Below are 20,608 nucleotides of genomic sequence, written 5' to 3' on the forward strand. Positions count from 1 at the left end.
ACTATGTTAGCAAGTTTTCCTAACAAGGGATGGAACTGAATTCTGTCCAATTGAAATGAATCAGGGATACTGAGATAAAATAGGTATTCTTGGTTGAACAATTCAGTTTTATCCAAGTACAACTGTAAATTAGCTCCAAAAGTAAGAGTAGTATATTGTCTATATGGTAGAAATATAAAGTTATTATAAGGTAGTTTTGACATTATCTTAGATGAGTTTCTTAAATTCATAGTATTTCTCGAAACTATCCTCAAACCAGGATATAATTATGTACATGGTGACATAAGTTAATTTTATTCGTATCACAATTGCTAGTGATGGGAAAATAAGACAATACTGACAGTAACCATAGCCACAAGCTATTAATTTTAATGGAAATCATGGCCTATGTTACCATGACCGAGGGCAGAATTTCACAGTGGTCATGAAATAAATATATCAGCATTTATCTTTTTTCTAAATGTATACACATTTTAAATAATATACTTTAAATGTTTATTTGTAGAGTTCTGATGTTAATTTTTGAAATTGTATTTTTTACATTTGGCAATCTCATGGAATTTATTGTAATATAAGCTCAGAACAAATTAGAACTTACAATAAACAAAGCATTTCAGATGATTCCTGAAATTTTTCTTTCCTCAGAGATAATTTGTAAAATGCAAACTTATCTATTAGCATTGCATATATTTGTGATAACACATTTTGTCTTTTTTTCATTGCTATCTGATTTAGAAAGCATTTAGTGTCTTACATTTGTTATTGTTTGTGGATGTTAGGTTGATATTTTCCTGATAATTTGGGGGGAAAAAGATCTGTTTCATTGCAAAACATGCAGTATAATAAACAACACATTCATATATTACAAGACACCAAATATAACCAAAATTGAACTTGACCAATCACCACTACTGTCATTTTTCAGTACATAAGGCATTTGGTAATAAAGCCAAGGAATGTCTGAGGGATATTAAAAAAAGATTGTCTGGTTTCTTGTTCAACATACTATCTTCTTTCATGGTTTTAATAGAGAAGTTTAGACTTTTTTTGGTATTTTCTTTTTTGGTAAATGGTAGTTCATTAAATGGTAACATCTTTAACAGTGTGGAGTATACAATATTCTGTGACGATTACCTCTGTCACAGTTGTACCAAGTATTTGATGCAATCATAATCATTATTATTCTGAAATAAATGTAATATAAGAATTGGACTACTAAAAATTATAATTTTTGTTTCTGAGACTGCCACCATATATGATGAAATAAAATTATCAGCCTTCCAGAAAAATCTATCTTTTATTCCCAGTAGAATGAGAGTACCCTCTCTGGCCAGTGTAGCTCAGTGGTTGAGCATCAATCCATAAACCATCAGTTTTATTCCTGATCATGGCACAGTCCCAGGTTGAATTCTCAATCTCTAGTTAGGAATTGTGCAGAAGGTAGACAATTGATATTTCTCTGTCATTGATTTTCTATCTCTTTACCCTTCTCTCTCTAAAAATCAATAAAAGCATATTAAAATATACATTTTCAAAAAAGAATAAAAGTACTCTAATAGATAGGTAGATAGATTAATAGATCGTGTAGTAAGTGATATAAATATAGAAAGATATAGATATTTAACATATATAGTTTACAAAGACCAAACATCAAATTCTTTAAACATGTTAAAATAAAATAATGTGATTTAGATTAATGTGTTCCATTTGTAGCAAATCAGAGAGATTCTTAAAAATTATGTTGCTATAGGAAGACAATAACTATTGTACTGGGAAACATGCAGGTTGGTTTTGTTGTTTCTCTGAAATGCAGGCAAGTTTCCAGGAGAACTTACAAGGTGGCTTGGTGAGTTCATTTGACCCAGAGTTCGGTTATCAATCTTCTCCAGAAAAAAGCAAACAGGTATACTAAAACACTGTAAGTCATAAGAACTGAAAATTTTACTTATGAAATTGACCAGCACATATTTTTATAAAGGAAGGAGCATTAGTTATGTGTGGTGGCATAACAAATTATTTCAAAACTTCATTGTTTATTACCTCACAGTATTACCTCACTGTTTCTGTATGTGAAGAATCTTGGAGTTGCTTAGTTGGATCCTATGCTTCAGGCTTTCCCAATAATAAGTTGTTGGCAGGAGCTGCAGTCATTACTAGACTCAACTGAGGCAGGACCGACTTCCGAGCTTCTCTTATGGCTGATGCATCCTTCTGTCCTCAATAGTGTTGGCTTGAGAGCCTAAATACTCGCTGGCAATTAACCTGAAGCCGTTATTGTTTCTTGACACTAGTCTGTCTCTTCGTGGGGCAACTCAGTAGCTGGTAACCTGCTTCATCAGATCAAGCAAGTAAAAGATTCAAAGAGAGTGTGTGTCTGCCATCAAGATGAAAGTAACAGTTTTTTATAACCCAATCTTGGAAGTGACTTCTCATCACTTTTGCCATATTCTCCTTATTAGAAGGAAGTCACTAGGTACACTTAATGTGATAGGGATCATACAAGAGAGAGGAAGCTTTGCTGGCTATCTTAGAGGACTTCTACCACAGAGTGCTGTGTAGAAAATGACACTGTCAAGTTACCTGGAGAGGAAGGGATCTAACAGGAAGTACTATATAATTCAAATATTTTATGGACTCAGGAATATCTCAAAAAGGTTATCACACATCCACATTCATTTCTGGTTCATCGCTAAGTGAACATTTGCCAAAACTTGCCTATTTAGCTGTTTTCTCTGGGCTTATATTTCTGGACATTTTACTGATTCTCATATTCTTCTTTAGATATGTTCATGCTGTCAACACACTTTCTTACCTGTGTGTTAGTCTGTCTCTTTAATAAGACTTTGCACATCTCTGAACTGATCCCTAGATGTAATTTTTAAAAATCTTTATTGTTCAGATTATTACAGATGTTCTGCTTTTTTCCCCCATAGCTCCCCTCCATCCTATTCTCCCCCTCCCATCCCAGCCCTCCCCTATCCCTCACTGACCTCATTCATAGGTATAAGCTCTTTGTCCAATCTCTTCCCACAACTCCACAACCCCTTACCCCCAAGAATTGTCAGTCTGTTCTATTTCCATGCTCCTGATTCTATTAAATTCACCACTTTGTCCTGTTCATCAGGTTTTTTATTCATTTGACTTTTAGGTTCACTTGTTGATAGATATGTGTTTGTTGTTATTTTGTTATTCATAATTTTTTTAGCTTTTTTTTTTCTTCTTCTTCCTCTTTTTAGAGAATACTCTTCAGCATTTCGTATAATATTGATTTGGTAGTGATGAACTCCTTTAGCTTTTTCTTATCTGTGAAGCTCTTTTTCTGACCTTTGATTCTAAATGATAGCTTTGCTGGGTAGAGTAATCTTGGTTGTAGGTTCTTGCTAATCATCACTTTGACTGTTTCTTGCCACTCCTGTCTGGCCTGCATAGTTTCTGTTGAGAAATCAGCAGACAGTCTTATGGGTGCTCCCTTGTAGGTAACTAACTGTTTTTCTCTTGTTGCTTTTAATATTCTCTCTTTGTCTTTTGCCCTCGGCATTTTAATTATGATGTGTCTTGGTGTGGTACTCCTTGGGTTCTTTTTATTTGGAGTTCTCTGCACTTCCTGGACTTGTAATTTTTAAGTTTAGTGCACAAGAGCTACCTTACTTAATAGTTCTTGTACTGGATGTTACTGTTCTCATCCCCACACTGTCTACATAACATTTTATGATTCCATTAGATAAGATATAAAGAAAAGCTTCCCCCAAAAGTGCCATTTATTTCATTTTTTAAAATCCTCTTATTTATTGAAAAAGTTTGAGATTTTTTTGTTGAAGTTTGTCATTTGTGGAGTTTAACACTCTTCCAGCATTGTATAATTATGTTAAATAAAGCTCTAGATATTTAGAACTTGATTCACTCACAATTACTTCCCAAAACAAATATAACTATTGAAATTACTGAATTATCAATGCTATAGAAAATAGAAAAAAAATAAAAAATGTTATACCTTAAAAGAAAAATGAGTATCTTTTTTCTCTATAAAAAATAAAATAACTAAACTCTCACAAGACCTGCCCTACTAATTGATACCTTTGGTTTTTCCCCCCATATATTTAATTTGAAAACTTAATTGATTCACCAAGTATTTTGCCAATTTCTTGCAGTTCTGAAGGATACATGTGCTTGACTTGAAAGTGACTTGTTTCCCTTCTCAGCAGTATCTATTTTATCAAACAAGGAATAGTTTTGTTTTTTTTCTACACTCTGTTTTAATTAGGCAAAGGAGATAAGTTGTCCATTCATCACTTAGGTTCAGTTATGCCCTTACATGATTATTTTCTTCTACCTCTCTTTCTTAGTCTTTTTTGCCCGAGAGATGGATAGAAGAATGGATAAAGTAATGATATTTTATTGTACTTCACTTTGCTGAAGTTGAGAGGTCTCACCTTCCAATCAGGACAAAGTAACCTAAGTGTAAAATACCACATTCTCACTTGCTGGTACATTAACCACTCTGATGGTTTCTCACTTCTTACTAATGAATGCTTAATTAGAACACACACATACACACACACACACACACACTTTACCAAAGCAGACCTAAAAGCAATGTAATTTTTATTTATCTACAGAAACAAAACTTTTAAAGAGGTCTACACTTGTCCTTTTATATTTGTTTTAAAGAGTTAAACAGATAGTAATTTCTTTATATCAAAATGCACATTAGCATACACAGTCCTAACTAACTGGTAATACAGTTAACTGAACTTCATAGAATTTAAAATGAAAAGTTTACCATTAAAAGATAATGGACCAATGGACCAGAATCCAGTTTATATCCATACCCCAGTCCAGTAAGTTTCTTAAATCTTAACCTGTTTTTTTCTTAAGAACTCTATTAAGATTACCACTAAGCATATCTTTACTAATATTTATAGGACTTGCCAAATGTCTTGTTGATAGCCAGAAAACATACTTACTATGAAAATACTGCCCATTTAATCAGTGATAGAGGAGTGTATCAGTCTTTAACATTAATAACTATCTTATATTGGTAATGTCTTAAAATTTACTTCACATAGACAAATTTTTATGTTTTGAATTTGAAAAAATATTTATAAAAAAGTTCAAAAGTGTCTCAAAAGTTTCATATTTAATTTAACAAGATTCGTCTACTAGTAATATTTTATTACTGTGTACTTTATAATTTTCTCTCTCTGCATTGTGTTTTCAGACTTTTTTGAGACATGTATAAATTATTATTTTAACATGTATAAATCCTGAACTGTTACATTTACCACACATATTTCAGGGGGCATTTACCAAAAGAAAAAGGGATATGCTTTTATATATAAACACAATATATTTATTAGCTCAATAAATATTTCATTGACGCAATCATTTTATTTAATCTGACTTAGAAATTCAAATTTTGTCATTTGACATAATCAAGACCTTTAAGGCATTTTAATAGCATTTCTCAGTCCAAGTTAGAATCACACATTATATTTAGTTGTCATTTCTTTTTAGTCTCTTTGACCTTGATCGTTTCTTTGGCCTGTTAAAAAAGTTTATGAAATTGACATTTTTGGAAGAGTTAAGTCTTAAAAGACTGTTTCTCATTTTACATCTGATGCTTTCTCATTTTTAGACTAAGCCAGTATACTACCCAAGTGAGGTTGTATTATTCTCAAGGTATATCGCTCAGGGACTTATAATATCCATTATCCTCTCATTTTTTTATGTTATTTTGATAGTTTTTCCAAATATTTTTATTGAGCACTTGCCAGGTTTCCGGCAGTGTTCAAGGTACTATGATGGTTATATGGTATGTCATCTGCTTGCAAGGAGATTATAGCCAGACTTTAATAAATTTCTCTAGGATCATGAACCTAGTGTAGTTGCAACATCTTGGGGGAAACAAGTTTAGATCCTACGACAAGTGTTTGTAACAACACTTAAATTCTAGTAATAAAATATATGGATCTAAAACTTGTATACATGAGAAGCCCCAGTCGCCTAATGGATAAGGCATTGGCCTCCTAAAACTTGTATACATGAGTATAGGCTGAACATTTATGACTAAAAGTTTTGTCAGAGGGATAATTTTTTTAACATTAAGCATAAAACGTTCCCTATTGTTTAAACAAACAATTGATAACTTGTAAAGCTTTATTATTGAAAGTATTACATATGTTGCCTTTCTTCCCTCTTTGACCTCTTTTAGCCTGCCCCCGCCCCATGCCTTAGGCCTTCACCACACTACTGTCTGTGTCCATGGGTTATCCATATATGCATACAAATTCTTTGGTTGATCTGCTTCCCACCCACCCTCCTATCCACCTCCTTCCCTCTGAGATGTGACAATGTGTTCCATACTTCCATGTCTCTCTATCTGTTTTGTTCATCAGTTTATTTTGTTCATTAGATTCCACATATAAGTGATATCATGTGATATTTGTCTTCCTCTGACCAGAGTATTTTGCTTAGCATAATAATTTCCAGTTCGCCCTATGCTGTCTCAAAGGGTTAGCAGCCCCCTTTTTCCCCACTCATCTGCTGATGGATGCTTGGGATATTTCCAGAATTTAGCTATTGTAAATTTCATTGCTATGAGCATAGGGGTGTATACATACTTTCTGATTGGTGTTTCAGGTTTCTTAGGATATATCCCTAGAAATGAGATAACTGGCAGTTTCATTTTTAATTTTTTGAGGAATCTCCATACTGTTTTCATTATGTCTGTATCAGTCTGCATTCCCTCCAGCAGTGTACTAGGGTTCCTTCTTCTCCACTACCAGCACTTGTCATTTGTTTATTTGTTGATGGTGGCCATTCTAACAGGTATAAGGTGTTACCTCGTTGCCATTTTAATTTGCATCTCTCTGATGACCAGTGACTTTCAGCATTTTTTCATATGTCTCTTTGGTATCTGTATGTCCACATTGGAGAAGTGTCTATTTATGCCATTTGCCCATTTTTAATTGGATGGTTTATCTTCCTTTGTTAAGTTGTATGGGTTCCTTATATATTTTTTTAAATTAACCCTTTATCAGAGGTATCACTGAGAAATATGTTCTTGCATACAGTAGGCCCAGTTTTCATTTGTTTGATAAAACTTCCCTGTGAAGCAGTCCAACCAGAAATTTTGTCTGTTGGGAATTTTTTGATAACTGCTTCAGTTTCGTTAATTATTATTGGCATATTCAGGTTTTCTGATTCTTCCTGATTCAGTTTTGGAAAATTGTATTTTTCTAGGAATTTGTCCATTTCATCCACATTTTCTAGCTTTTGGGCAAATAGTTGTTCATATATTCTACATTAAAAAAAACCCACAAAAACAAAAACAAAAAAACCCTAATAACAAATCGACTGAATGGGGGAATGACTGGCAGAATGACCAGTTGCTATGATGTGCACTGACTACCAGGGAGGTGACCAGCAGTGGCAATCGGGGGGAGGGGCTGGCCATCGGGGGGCACCAGGCCTCCAGCCAAGGTGGGTATCTGTAAGGCCCCCTGATTCCCCCCCCCCCAGTTGCCCTGCAGAAGGATGTGACTGGCAATGGTGGCAGGGGCCAGGGCTGGTGAGTGGATGGTGCCAGGCTGCCAGCCAAAGTGGGTGCCAGCAGGGACCCCTGGTTACCCCTCCTGCCAGTCACCCCACAGATGACCTTGATCGCCAGCCAGACCTGGGGACTCTACCCTCTGTATTGGGAACAGTCTCTTAGACTTAAAATTAAAACCTGGCAAGGCTACTGTATCACTGAAAAAACAGGATGATGCAGTGATGACGTGCAAGGTCTGCTTTCTAGCCTCTTGCCCTGGATTAAATCAGGCAAAGAATCAAAGCCTCCAGAGACCTTGCTTTACCTCTAGTCTGCTTGTTATTCAGTCTTGATTAACCTCAGGCTATAGACCACAGGATGGGTTGAGAGGTTTTCCAATAGGGTGGGGCAAATGCTGGTTGATTATTATTCTCAGTCTCTTAATGGACCTTAGAAATTTCACAGGGAGGGGCAAGGGGTTTTCCAATAAGGTGGGGCAATTGCTTCCCCCCAGGCAAAAGGTATCTGGATAGTAATGGTCTGCCACAGATAGATGTCCTCTACAGCAGTGTTTTTCAACCTTTTTTGGGCAAAGGCACACTTGTTTCATGAAAAAAATCACGAGGCACACCACCATTAGAAAATGTTAAAAAATTTAACTCTGTGCCTATATTGACTATATATAAAGTAATTCTCTTGAATAGGAATCAAATAAACACAAAGAAAGTATTTTATAATTACTTTATTATGAAATATTAAGTAAACAAAATAGTGAAAAATTATAAAATTCTTGTCTTGTCTGCACCTATGGCACACCAGGCAACATCTCGCGGCACACTAATGTGCCGCGGAACAGCGGTTGAAAAACGCTGCTCTACAGTATGAGGGAATGTCTCAGCACAGGAAACTGCGGTGTCTGCCTCCCAAGCTCTGCTCCAGAGCCTCCAATCCTGTCTTCTGCTCACATACCTCCAGCCCACTCTGCCCTCCCTCTTCTGGGACCCAAAGTGAGTGGCTGCACATGAAATTTTGTGTTGGCCCTTTAAGAGGGTGCCTGCATTTCCAGCTGTCTTTCCCTGACAGACAACAACCCTGCTGCTTTTCACAGCCAGATGTTATGTAGGCACCTTTCTAATTTCTTGTGCTTTGGTCTGGGGAGCCCAGCTTGGGGTTTATACCCCAGAGTTCTCAATGGAAACTCCCTACAGCTAAGATATTTCTCCCAAACTTCAGCTGCTGTCTATGGGAGTCTGGGCAGCCCTTTTGTGCCTCTGCACTTCCTACTAGTCTCCATGTGGTCTACACTTTTTGTCCTTGGTTATCAAGCTTCTATCCAGCTAGTCTTCAATTGATTATTCAGGATGGTTTTTCTATAATTTAGTTGTAATCCCAGTTTGGTCCTTGGAGCATGTCAGTGTAGCTTCCACTTACGCCACCAACCTTTTGGAATTTCTTGATGACTTCTGAAATCAATTTTGCTTGGTGTGGTCATGGAGGTATGGTCTTAAGAACAATTAGTTCATAGAACTATAGGGTCCAGATTTTTACTCTAATTGGAGAAGGTTGTTGAGTTCCAGTAAAGCAGGATTATTTTAGCCTTTACTAGTAAATTCCTCTGTCCATAGAGAGCATTAATATCACAGTTGAGCCTAAAATCCAAGAAAAATGTCTCTTTTGTTAAGATACTAACATGAATGTTACTTCTTAGAGGAGTTGAGATAGTGTAAACAGATCTAGCTATTTGAGAAAAGTGTTTTGTGTTGAGTTGGAGTTGACTAAATAACTCCAAGCCAAGTATGATTAACCATAGCCACGTGTAGATGTTGAAATGCCTACTCATCACTTTCTTTAGTTCAGCCTTCCTTACTAATCTTTCTGTTTATTATTTTCCCATATAGAATGTTGTGATTAGATAAGCTTGCACAATGGCAATTCCTTGAAGACCTACAATACCTGAAGTCTAGTTCCACTTGCCTCAAATTGTTCAGTTGTCAAAGTGCATGTCTCTCCTTGATTCCTGTGTTTACCTAGAGCTTGACACAAAGTCCCTTACATGGAAAGGGCATGGTTTCATTTTCATTTTTTGTCTAAAAACATAGTTACCTTTTAATGTGTATACTATAATTTTTAGATGATGATCTGTTCTCAGAACATGTTTTAAACTAGACTGTGTTGTTCTCTGAAGAGAACTGAAACATATGTATAAGAGGTTCTTGATTATCTCTCTCTATAAAAGCCAAGAGACCAGGATGCTGGAACAACCAGAACAATTGCTTGATTTTACTAGCACTGTGGCCCCAATCAGCACCCCCACCCTGATCAGGGGCAGGGCTCATCTACCAACCTCCCTCTGGCTGACCCAGCCCCAATAAGCCCCAGTCATGGTGGGTTGGCCTAACCCCACCCATGCACAAATTTGTGCACTGGGCCTTTAGTATTTTAAATTAGCCATACTTAAGGCTTTAATTTTACTATTCTTGTAAATAAACATGATATTATCTACTCTGATTTCAAGTGAGCTGGATCATATTGGTCCATTAGGTAACCCTTTACCTACTGCTTGTACTAGTATAGTTAGAATGCACAGAGAGAACACCCTTGTGTTCTCTTACACACATTCTGTACCCACTCTCTAGAATAGCATCATGTGCTTATGGAGAAACCATTCAAAAGGTCTGGGTTCTTGTCCACTCTGTGAGCCTCAGGGTTCTGCAGCTCTAACCCTAAATTATATAAAATTCAAAATATGTTGCAGCTTTTCAGTATTTACTGTTTAATTTTATTTTACACACTCTTGAATATGACTCACAGAAAATCACTTATATTATTATTATCTGTATTTCATGAGAGGAAATTTTATTTATTTAGTATCATCTTTAAAAAATGCCTATGCTGAACATCAATCTTTCTTCAAAAATATCTCATTCTAAGTGTAGACTTAGTGTCTCTTACTTTGTGTCTCTGCTCCATTGCTTTAGCAGTAGCAGAATGTTCTTACTCTAAATATAAACTTATAAAAAATCAAGAAACAATATTTTCTTTAATTAACTTCTTCTTTTGGGTGTTTTAGAAGAGGGGTTATGACTTGACAAAGATTCTTTCCATCTGTTCCTGTTTGTTTGCTTTTATTTTTACTTCCTTTCGTTGTCTTATCAAATATCACATGAATCATTAACATTTGTTTCCTCCACTTGTTTTGATTTCCCATGATTAAGACATTATGTTGAGAGAGGCTCAAAGCTACTATATTTCATATTAACCTAATTTTAAGTCAATAATAAACTTTATAGATATATGATCTTTTATGTTTGTCCTGTTTACGTTAGTATTTTCCTCAGTTCTGGTGTAGGGAAACATTATGCACATAAATGTCCTGTTTTGTGAAAGCAGAAAACTTCATTAGGTTCTAATGGTCTACATATAAATTTTGAACAAGTAGATGCCTTTTTAAATAAAGCTACTTTCTAACAGGAAATGTAATTTATTAAGTCCTTTGTGGAGAAAACACTTAAGAGAACCTTATGGTTGTTTGCAGGATTGTTGTATTCAAAACTGGAATATATGTCTATTGCAAGTTGTGTGATACTTTTTACTAGTATAGTTCCTTGTTAATTATTTCACATATTTCTTACGCGGTGAAATAATTGTATTTCTGGTATCACTCAACTAAGCAATTTGAAATTTTCTAGTATGTTTGCCACCTTCTAATATAAAATCTTGTTGTGTGGTATAACTGTTATTGAATAAATTTTATTAGTTTTTAAAGTAAATGATAAAGCTATGCAATACTCTGGTTTTATACATGAAATAAAAGCTAAACTTTATATGTGTGTATGTTAGACATTATAATAAACATATATAAAAATACCTTCAAATACATTACCTCAAAACAATAGACTTAATACACAAATATAAAATAAAACACAACTGGAAATTATGTGGTTCATTCCACATTTCACCTACTTTAGCCACAGCAAATAAACAACATATAGAATCTATATACGTAATAGTCTGATTTGGTTTCAACTTTAATATTAAAATACTAGAGGCCCGTTGCACAAAATTTGTGCATGGGAGGAGGGCTGTTCCCTTAGTCCAGCCTGCACCCTCTGCAATCCTGGACCACTTGGGGGATATCCAACTTCCTGTTTAGGCCCGATCCTAGGTATTGGGCCTAAACCAGCAGTCAGACATCCCTCTCACAATCCTGGACTGCTGGCTTCTATTTGTTCACTTGCCTGCCTTCCTGGTCACCCCTAATACCTCACCCCCTGCCAACCTGATTACCCCTCACTGCCTTTGTGTGCTGGCCTGTTCACCCCTAACTGCCTCCCCCTACCAACCTGGTTGCTCCTAACTGCCCCCCACTGCTGGCCAGGTTGCCCACAACTGGCCCCCTCTTCTGGCTTGGTCACCCCTAACTGCCCCCCTGCCAGCCTAGTTGCCCCCAACTGACCCGCCTGCTGGCCTAGTCACCCTTCACTGCCCCTTGCCAGCCTAAATGCTCTAAACTGGCCCCCCTGCCATCCTGGTTACCCCCAGCTGCACCCCCCTGCCAGCCTGGTCACTTCATACAACTGCTTGTTCAGTCTTTTGGTTGACCCTCACTAACCCCTGGTCGCCCCATGCAGCCTGCTGTCCATTTGTTTGATCATCCTTCACTAACTCCCTGCTGGCCTGGTCATCCCATGCAGCCTGCTGTTCAGTCATTTGGTTGCCCCTCACTAATCCTGCTACTGGCCTGGTCATAGGCAGCCCTCTTATGAGGGTGTGAGGGTTAATTTGCATATTACCTCAATTATGTAGGATGAGATCCATTTTTACAAGGAATTTAAAATGTTTTTCTTCAACTCATCTATAGATCTAAGCTTCGTAATAACAATAAACAAGGTACAAAAATTCACACCTATAATAAACCATTCAGTGATCTAGATACTTTCATATACACCAAATTATAGCTGAAAGCATCAAAGTGCAATGAACTCTGGAACTATTAGGAATTTGTAATTTGAAGAGTTTCACTCAATCCCTACTCCCAAATGCTTTTAATTAGAACAGACTTTAATTAAGTACTCCCATGCACGAAGTAGAGCTTGGCCTTTCTGCCATATTAGCCTCCCATACAAAAGAAAACAATCATGTGTTGAAGGAAAATATTTTCTCTAAAACCGAACTATAAAAATTCTGGTTCTGGTTTCAAGTTGTTCAGTTGAGACTCTGCACACTGAAAGGAAGCCCCTGTCTCTGGGAGGACCATGAGAAACAGAACTAGCGAGGCAGTGACACTGATGGTCCTCGATGGAAAAGAGCCAGCCCCCACCTCTGCAAGTTCGGAGACATAGAGTGTCTTCCAGTGAGAGCCCAATTGCTTATGGGATAAAAGTGATACAGCAGAATGGACATGAAATTTGGATTCACATAAATAGCAAATCACTTCACTTCCATTTGCTAGTCCTGCTAAAATGCTCAAAATATTTAACCCTTTTGAGCCTCCATACCTATTTATAAAAGACAGTAAGGGATACCTATTTTGTTCAGTTTAGATTCGATATCTATAAAGTGCCCTGAACACAGTAGGCACTCAGAATTAGGAGCTATCTGGATAATAATTATCATTGTCTTTATTGCCAATTTACTTGATCTTAAAGAAAAGTTATCATCCAATTGAGATATCAATGAATAATTGGTAAACCTGAGTCAGCATCAGGAACAAATAGGAAAAAATATTTTTCTGTGGCCAATGCATGCAGAAACAATATATATATATATATATATATATATATATATATATATATATATATATAAAATAGTGCATAGGTGTGGGATTGTCTAGTCAGAAAGTAAGTTTAATGCACAAAGAGCAGCCCTTAAAACAAAGCATATGAATAAGTCCTCTGAGTTTTGAGATGTGAACAACACTAAAGTCTTAGCCATGGAAGCACTCCTGGGATTCTAAAGAACTCTACACAATAGCTTGTTTTTCCTAGGCTTCTCTGTGGCCTTACAATTTTTCTTGCTGTTTGAATAGTCAGGGAAGGCAAAAGTATTGAAAACATTATTATATAATGTAAAATCACGGCACAGTTTGAATCATGGCCTGTATATCCTTCCTTTTAACTTTCCATTTAATTTTTACTCAGGTGGTTTGTTATCCAAAGACTGAGATAGTTTCTGTAACTGAGAGGCCTGTTTTTAGCTCTGTGGGTACAGCCATATGTGGTTATTTGCTGAAGGCTGCAGGACCAATACTATAACTTATCTGGAATAATATAAAATTAGTTATAACTTTTTTCTTAAATATTTTGAATTATGCATAAGTATGTTTCAATAAAGATGACAAAATTATAAAGTAGAATTGCTTTGAAAGTTAGGTTCTGTAGACAAAGGAAGAGAGAATCACTCTTGTAGGGTCTGTCCATGCCTCATCTATTTCTGCTTTCCAGTTAAGTGTAAGGCAGATAATCTCTGATGTCTAAGTATTATTTAATCATATAAATGCCTTAATTGTAGCAGTTGGGATTTGTTTTATAACTGGAATCTTCAAATGTTTGATGCTTTAGTTCATCTGTTAAGAACACGCCTTAGTCAAAAAATGTAAAGAGAGCCTTATTAAGAGTAAAATTATTGTAAATCAGATACTAAACACACACATATAATTTATATAATAGCTATAAATGTATTTCATATAAGATGTATGATAAATATGCTTACACATTAATTATTATTGTTATATTTTAAAATAAATTTAGTTTTATTTAAAACAGATTCAGATAGACTTTAAAATTTCTAGTATGCTACAGATAATTATTTTTTATTACATAAGCACATTAATAAATATATTTTCAAAAAAATTAGCATTTAATACTGCACTAAAACTTTAAAAATTTATTTATTAATTGAATGATCATAGAGAGAGGAAGGGAGAGAGAAAAACATTGATCAGTTGCCTCCTGCAGGCTCCGCAATCAGGGATTGGAACTGAAACCTTGGGTATGTGCCCTGACTGAGAATCAAAGCCACCATCTTTTAGTATACATAACTGCACTCCAACCAACTGAGCCACACCAGCAAGGTCTGCAGTAAATTTTTGAAGAAAGAATGCTAAAGCATTCTCATTATTATTCTAATGGGAAAAAAGATATGGCTGCTTATTTCGTGTGTCACATCTTGTAGTAGAGACAAATGCAATGGAGTTAATTCTTGGAGTGCTTGCATAGAGAATGAATAGGAGAGTTCTATTTAGATAATTTTGATAGAAAGGAGAAGAAAAATAAGTGGGGAAGGAGGAGGCTTCTAAGAAGAAAAGCAGGCCTGAATATTCCTTTGCAATACAGAGGTTGGTGTGCCATACACTATGAAGGAGAGTCACTGAGTAAGAGGAGAGTGGTAATAGATAAGATTAGAGAGGGAGATTAATACCAAATTATGTAGCATATTGTAGGTGGTTATTATGGCTAGGGAATCTTTTTTATTTTATTATTTTTTAAAATGTATCCTTATTGTTGAAAGTATTACAGATATCTCCTTTTTTTTCCTCTTGACCCCTCCACCCTGCACCTGCCTCTTGCCTCCCCTGGCCTTCACCACACTATTATCTGAGTCCCTGGGTTATGCATATATTCATACAAATTCTTTAGGTGATCTCCCACCCCTGCCTTCCCTCTGAGTTTAATCAGTCTGTTCCATACTTCTAGGTCTCTGGTTAATGAATTATTTTTATATACCCACTCTTCGTTATTAGATTTGTTCTACCTAATATGCTATAAACATCACAGACAATTATAAAATTATTTTTCAAGACTTCTTTTTTTTTCTTTCATGTACAAAAATTTTAAAAACCCTTCTTGAGCACTGAAATGTTAATTTTGAGCAAATTACTTGTTCACAGGTTTTGTGAAGAGCCTCACAAATAGAATTTGAATTTTGGGCAAGTTGAGGATGTCTCTTTCCTCTCTCTCTGATCCTAGGAAACACTGTCTATTAAAAAAACAAAAACACTAAGAATGAGAATGATATTCTTAACATAATTGAATATATAAGAGAAATAATGAGACCATTGAAAAGAGGGAGAAGTACAGATCAATTAATTAATGACTAAGAATTAGACAATTTTGGTATAAATATCAGCAGTCTACTTCTTTGGTTACTTCTACAATAGGTTTTAAAACTTGAAATGCAGGCATATTCTATACAGATATATTTAAAGTTTATACCACACCACATGTGGACAGTTTGGAGGGTGTGACATCTGAAAAATTGGCTTATGTTTAGTTTTGTTTTCTCTCTGGATTTTTGATTTCCTATCTCATTCATTCAAATGCATTTATGAATATGTCCAATATTTTATTTCCTTTTTTCTTTTTTCACATAACTCTGTTACCCAATTGGTGAAAGTTAACCAATACATTTTCATCTTAACATTTAATTGTTCAGTTACTCTCCTGTCAAGGGTGTAAGGTAATAGTTTATTGATAATGAAATTACATAGGTGGCTTTCATATAAATAGCAATAAATATAGAAAATAGTTACTTTACATGGTATATTTAACAACAGTGCTAAGGAGAAAGACTGGAACTTGATCTTTGTGATGAAGATACACCTGACTGCATCCGGAGAAAATTTAGTTCTGCAAGCCTGAAGAAAATAATTGTCATTCAACAGAAGCAATTAGCTTTGCATATCAATAAAACACACACAACACATTCCCTTATCTATTTTTTGAGTGCTCTGGAACTGATAACAAAATAGCAAATATATATTTATGAGAACTAGAAATGCTGTGTTCATTTCAATCACATTAACTCAATGTAATTATGAAGTTAACTTTGAGACTATGTGAAAAATGTTACTTCCTAATCAAGTGAAGAGAGACTAAAATCCACAAATTTGATATCAGGCTATGTAGTTTTTATATTCACATTTGTTGCCAAAATGTCATCTCATTAATTATTTTTATTGTTTGCTTTTAGATGGAAGACTGTATTTGAAAACTACTGTCATGTACTGAATCTTTCCTGTTGAAGAAATCCATGTTATAGTAAAGAACTTTGCAGTCAGACATTCATCGTTGAAAAGTTCGGGAAAAAATAAAAGTCCTTTTAAGGGAACTGCCTCAATTTTGTGTATTAATGTTCTTTAAAAGTTTAAGTATTCTACAAAAAAAATTCCTCCACTGATTTTCACCTATGGTTATACCAGAGACCTGAGAATGTTTGTAAATGTACAAGTATCAAACTTCTTACAATGAGTATCTGCAACTTTGCTGCTGGACACTTGTATACAGAGCTAAAGGCAGGTCTGCATAAGACCTAGCTTTGTTTTTTTAATGGAATGAACCATTTTCTTCTTCTGAATATTCTGTATCTGAGCACATCAAGAGACTCCTGTAGCAGTGGTCACCCAGACTTACAGAATTATGTCCTCCAGAAACCAGCAAGAACACTTGGAAATGAACTTATAGGAGGCATAGAGGATTCCTTAAAAGTCAATACAATACAGAGTAATATTCTGTTACATTCTATTTTAAACTCTCTAATTGTGGGGTTTCTCCTGAAGATGTTTTTTTCACATACTTTCCAAAAGGCCAATAAGTGGATATTGACAACAACCCAGTGAAATAACATTTTGAGTATCTGGAAAGAAGTATTGAATATAAGCCAAAAGGTTTCACTGAAGGTCTTTTTTTCTTTTAAAGAAAGGAAACACAAATGTAACATGTTTTCATTCCTGACTGGTAGTGGTATATAGAATTGAAAATAATAATGATGCTTCTTATTCAAACTGTTGGTCACATGTACAGTATATAAACATAAAACATACAAGGAAGGTATGTATGTATGCAGTAGTCTACTAGAGTTTAGGAAAATGAAAATTTTAGAAAATATGTTTTGTCACCCTGTTGGTCAGAAAGACACCTTTCTGGTTTTAACGCATGCAGGCATGTAAATATCTGTCTGGAGTCACAGTATTAATGAATGAGATCTTAAGCATCTGGTGACATCAGAACTCTGTGTCAGCCATTTTTATTTGTATATTGAACCCTAGTTAGTGCCCCAAGCTGCACTATTGAGAATGGATTGTGGCTGAACAGTAAATTGAAGCACCAGAAATATTTTTATATGTTAACGTCATATTATGTTAATGTTGCTGAGAAAAAACAAAACCTAACAAACCCTTGATGTATCAGTCCAATACCATGTAGCGCTGAGTGATAAAGTTAAAATGTGTTGTGCTTCCCACCCTAGTCAGAGGGAAGGGTGCTTACGTGTTATTTTCACTGTCTTTGGAGAGTTACAGTATATGTTTCCACTTTGTGCAGATAACTGGAAGTAAAGCTGCAAACAGTGCATATTATATGCTAAAGTTACCTTCTCTTTGCTTTTCCATACCTGCAGTTACATCTTTAAAGGCTGACACTATGAATCAGTACAGTTATGATTCATTTTATGATTTTGCTGTCACATTAAAATTTATGGTTGTAACATTATTTATAACCATAAATGGCAAAATCTTAAATATCCAAGGAAACTAGCTTAAAATGTTCAAGTAGTTTGGATTTGGATTAATTATTTGGTTAAGAGAAAAATATTATACATACTCTGGCAGTAAGCTTCAATAGTTTGTAGGTCTTCCTTGTAATACTGGAACATACTTCTTTTGTGTAGCTCACTACAAAACAGCTAAGTCCATTTTTTTTTAATACAATATAAAGGTTATATATACAGTTCCTATTTTAGCTTGCTTTAAAGGGAGCAATATTTTTATTTAAAATACTGTTAGTTAATGCTTTGTAGAAACTTGGGTTTCTAAGCATAGTTCTTCCATTAACCATCTCTTGTTTGAGCGCAGGAGATTCTAATTCTAGTTGTATCTATTTCTTGCTTTTCTCTGTATGCAGTCTTTAAAGGATTACAACACTTACAATTGGAGGGACTTGTGGCAAGCTTTTGAATCATACATTTTTGAACGATTTTTTTTAAAAAAGCCTACAACTTACATATGTAGTAGCACCATTGCTCTGCTCCTTGCATAGAGTCACCTGGTAAGTAGGTTAAGTAGTTTTAAAATACATACTTTCAAGACCTTTGAGAATGCTTTAGGATTGGGTTTGATATAAAAAAAAATAGCAAGGATTAAAGAAAAGAGCTATCGACTATATGTTAAGAGAGAATCTTACTAACACTGTTGTAAATATTACAATTCATGAAATGTTATTTTAAGTCTGTAACTTAAGTTTACCCCCACCCTTTTTTTTTTTTTTTTTTTTTTTTTAGTTATACAGGTTGGTTTGAAATTTGTTTTGGTATAAACAAGTAAAATTGTGCCCATTTTATGGTTTCCATGCTTTTGTAATCCTAGAAATATTAATGTCTAGTTGTTCTATATTATAACCACATTTGCGCTCTATGCAAGCCCTTGGAACAGAACATACTCACCTTCATGTAGGACCTATGAAAATTGTCTATTTTTATCTATATATTTAAAGTTTTCTAAAAATGATAAAATGTTATTACGAATTTTGTTGTACAAAATCTGTACAAAAAAATCTGTTTTTACATCATAATGCAAAAATTGGAAATTTTTCTATGGTAGCCTAGTTCTTTGAGTCTGGTTTCAATGTGAGAACCATGTTTACTGTTATTGTATTTAATTTTCTTTTTTCTTTTCAACAATCTCCTAATAAAACTGTCTGAAATCTCCCTGTGACTTTATTTACAGTTCGTCTTTATTAGATTTTGTGAAATGCATAGCATTGAAGGAATATTTACTTTCTAATGGGAGGCATCTAAAAACATCATAAGTCAGCTCTTTGCAATGCGAGGGAACAATGCTCAATGATTTTATTTAACATGCAACTGCTTCTATCTCTAATATGAATTACTGTGGTGAAAAATATCATAAAAGCACACTCTGTAGTTATTGTTTAACAAGCAGATTTTCCATATTTTGTTTCTTGCCAGCTAAGCAAACTTCCCACATATACATGATTTATTTATGTACATTTCTCAGTTTATGAAGCTGTTATTTGTACCTTTTTCCTTTATATTCTTATATTCCCATGATTCTTATTTCACAAAGCTTTGTGCTGAATAATGTAAAGTAGACATGTTGATGGAACAAAATATATTATTCCCATATCTATGAGTGTATATTTGTAACTCTAACTCAGTGTTTTGCTTTTGATCTCTATCACTGGAAAAAAATGCCTTTAGAAACTTTGAAATTTTAATATCCTTTAATAATATATAAGCATTTTAATCAATCCAAAACGCAGCATTTGAAGAAATATTAGGTTGCTATCTCTGTGAATATTCTAAACTCTCCTGAGAGAATGGAAAATGGATATTTTTTTTTCTGTCTAAAGAAATTATTTCAATAAGTTAACAAATTACGATCTTTCCCTAATAAACACCCAAAATGTTTATGCCACCCTTACAATCACATTTTTGTCTTCTGTCATCGAATGTTTATGTCAGTAACATTTGTACTGGAGTAGCATACAGTCTCTAGATGTTAGTGGAATTTGGTGGTAATTTAAGGTTTTCCCAATGTGTTTTCATTTGGACTAGCGAAATTACAGTCTGCACAAAGCTATTTATCACTAGAGGAGAGTAAATTATGAATAAAGGTTACATTTTTAAAATGTGGCAAATGGCGATGTTAACAGAATTAAAAGTATTGTAAATGACATTGTAAAGATATCATATTTTCTCATGTGTAGGCTTGGTGCTCACATTTATCTTTAATATGTACAACTGGTATATAAAAGCAGAGTTGATCCTCATTTATTGATTTAAGCAGATTCACTAATAAAGCCTCTGTTCTGCACCAAGCACTGTGCTAGATCTTTTAGTCACTGAAATGGAAACATAGCTGTTATCCCAGAAGAGCTTATCCTTCCTGTTGGAATCAGATCTTACTTTCAGCAAGAAAGGATGCATTGAGAATCTTTTACCCGATAGTGAACATACTGCTGGTCCGAAGAGGGTATTGTTTCCTTACCATTAAGTGGTAACAATCTAGTGACCCACAGTGTACATTCACCGTCTGGAGAACAGTACAAGATTTTTGGGGAG

The 20,608-nt window shown here is 34.8% G+C and overlaps 1 protein-coding gene across 1 annotated transcript in view; it reads left to right on the forward strand.

The window, feature by feature from the left end:
* DACH1 (dachshund family transcription factor 1) overlaps positions 1–20,356 on the forward strand; it is a gene marked incomplete at its 3' end in the record, with an annotated part of 423,255 nt that extends 402,899 nt beyond the window's left edge. Inside the window, exon 11 of the mRNA XM_084876512.1 lies at positions 16,502–20,356. Coding sequence (XP_084732638.1) covers positions 16,502–16,539 — 38 coding nt within the window. The remainder of the gene's footprint in view (positions 1–16,501) is intronic.
* Positions 20,357–20,608: the final 252 nt, after the last annotated feature.

This window comes from Pipistrellus hanaki, assembly GCF_964339955.1.
Source record: "Pipistrellus hanaki genome assembly, chromosome: 3".
Taxonomy (NCBI): Eukaryota; Metazoa; Chordata; class Mammalia; order Chiroptera; family Vespertilionidae; genus Pipistrellus; species Pipistrellus hanaki.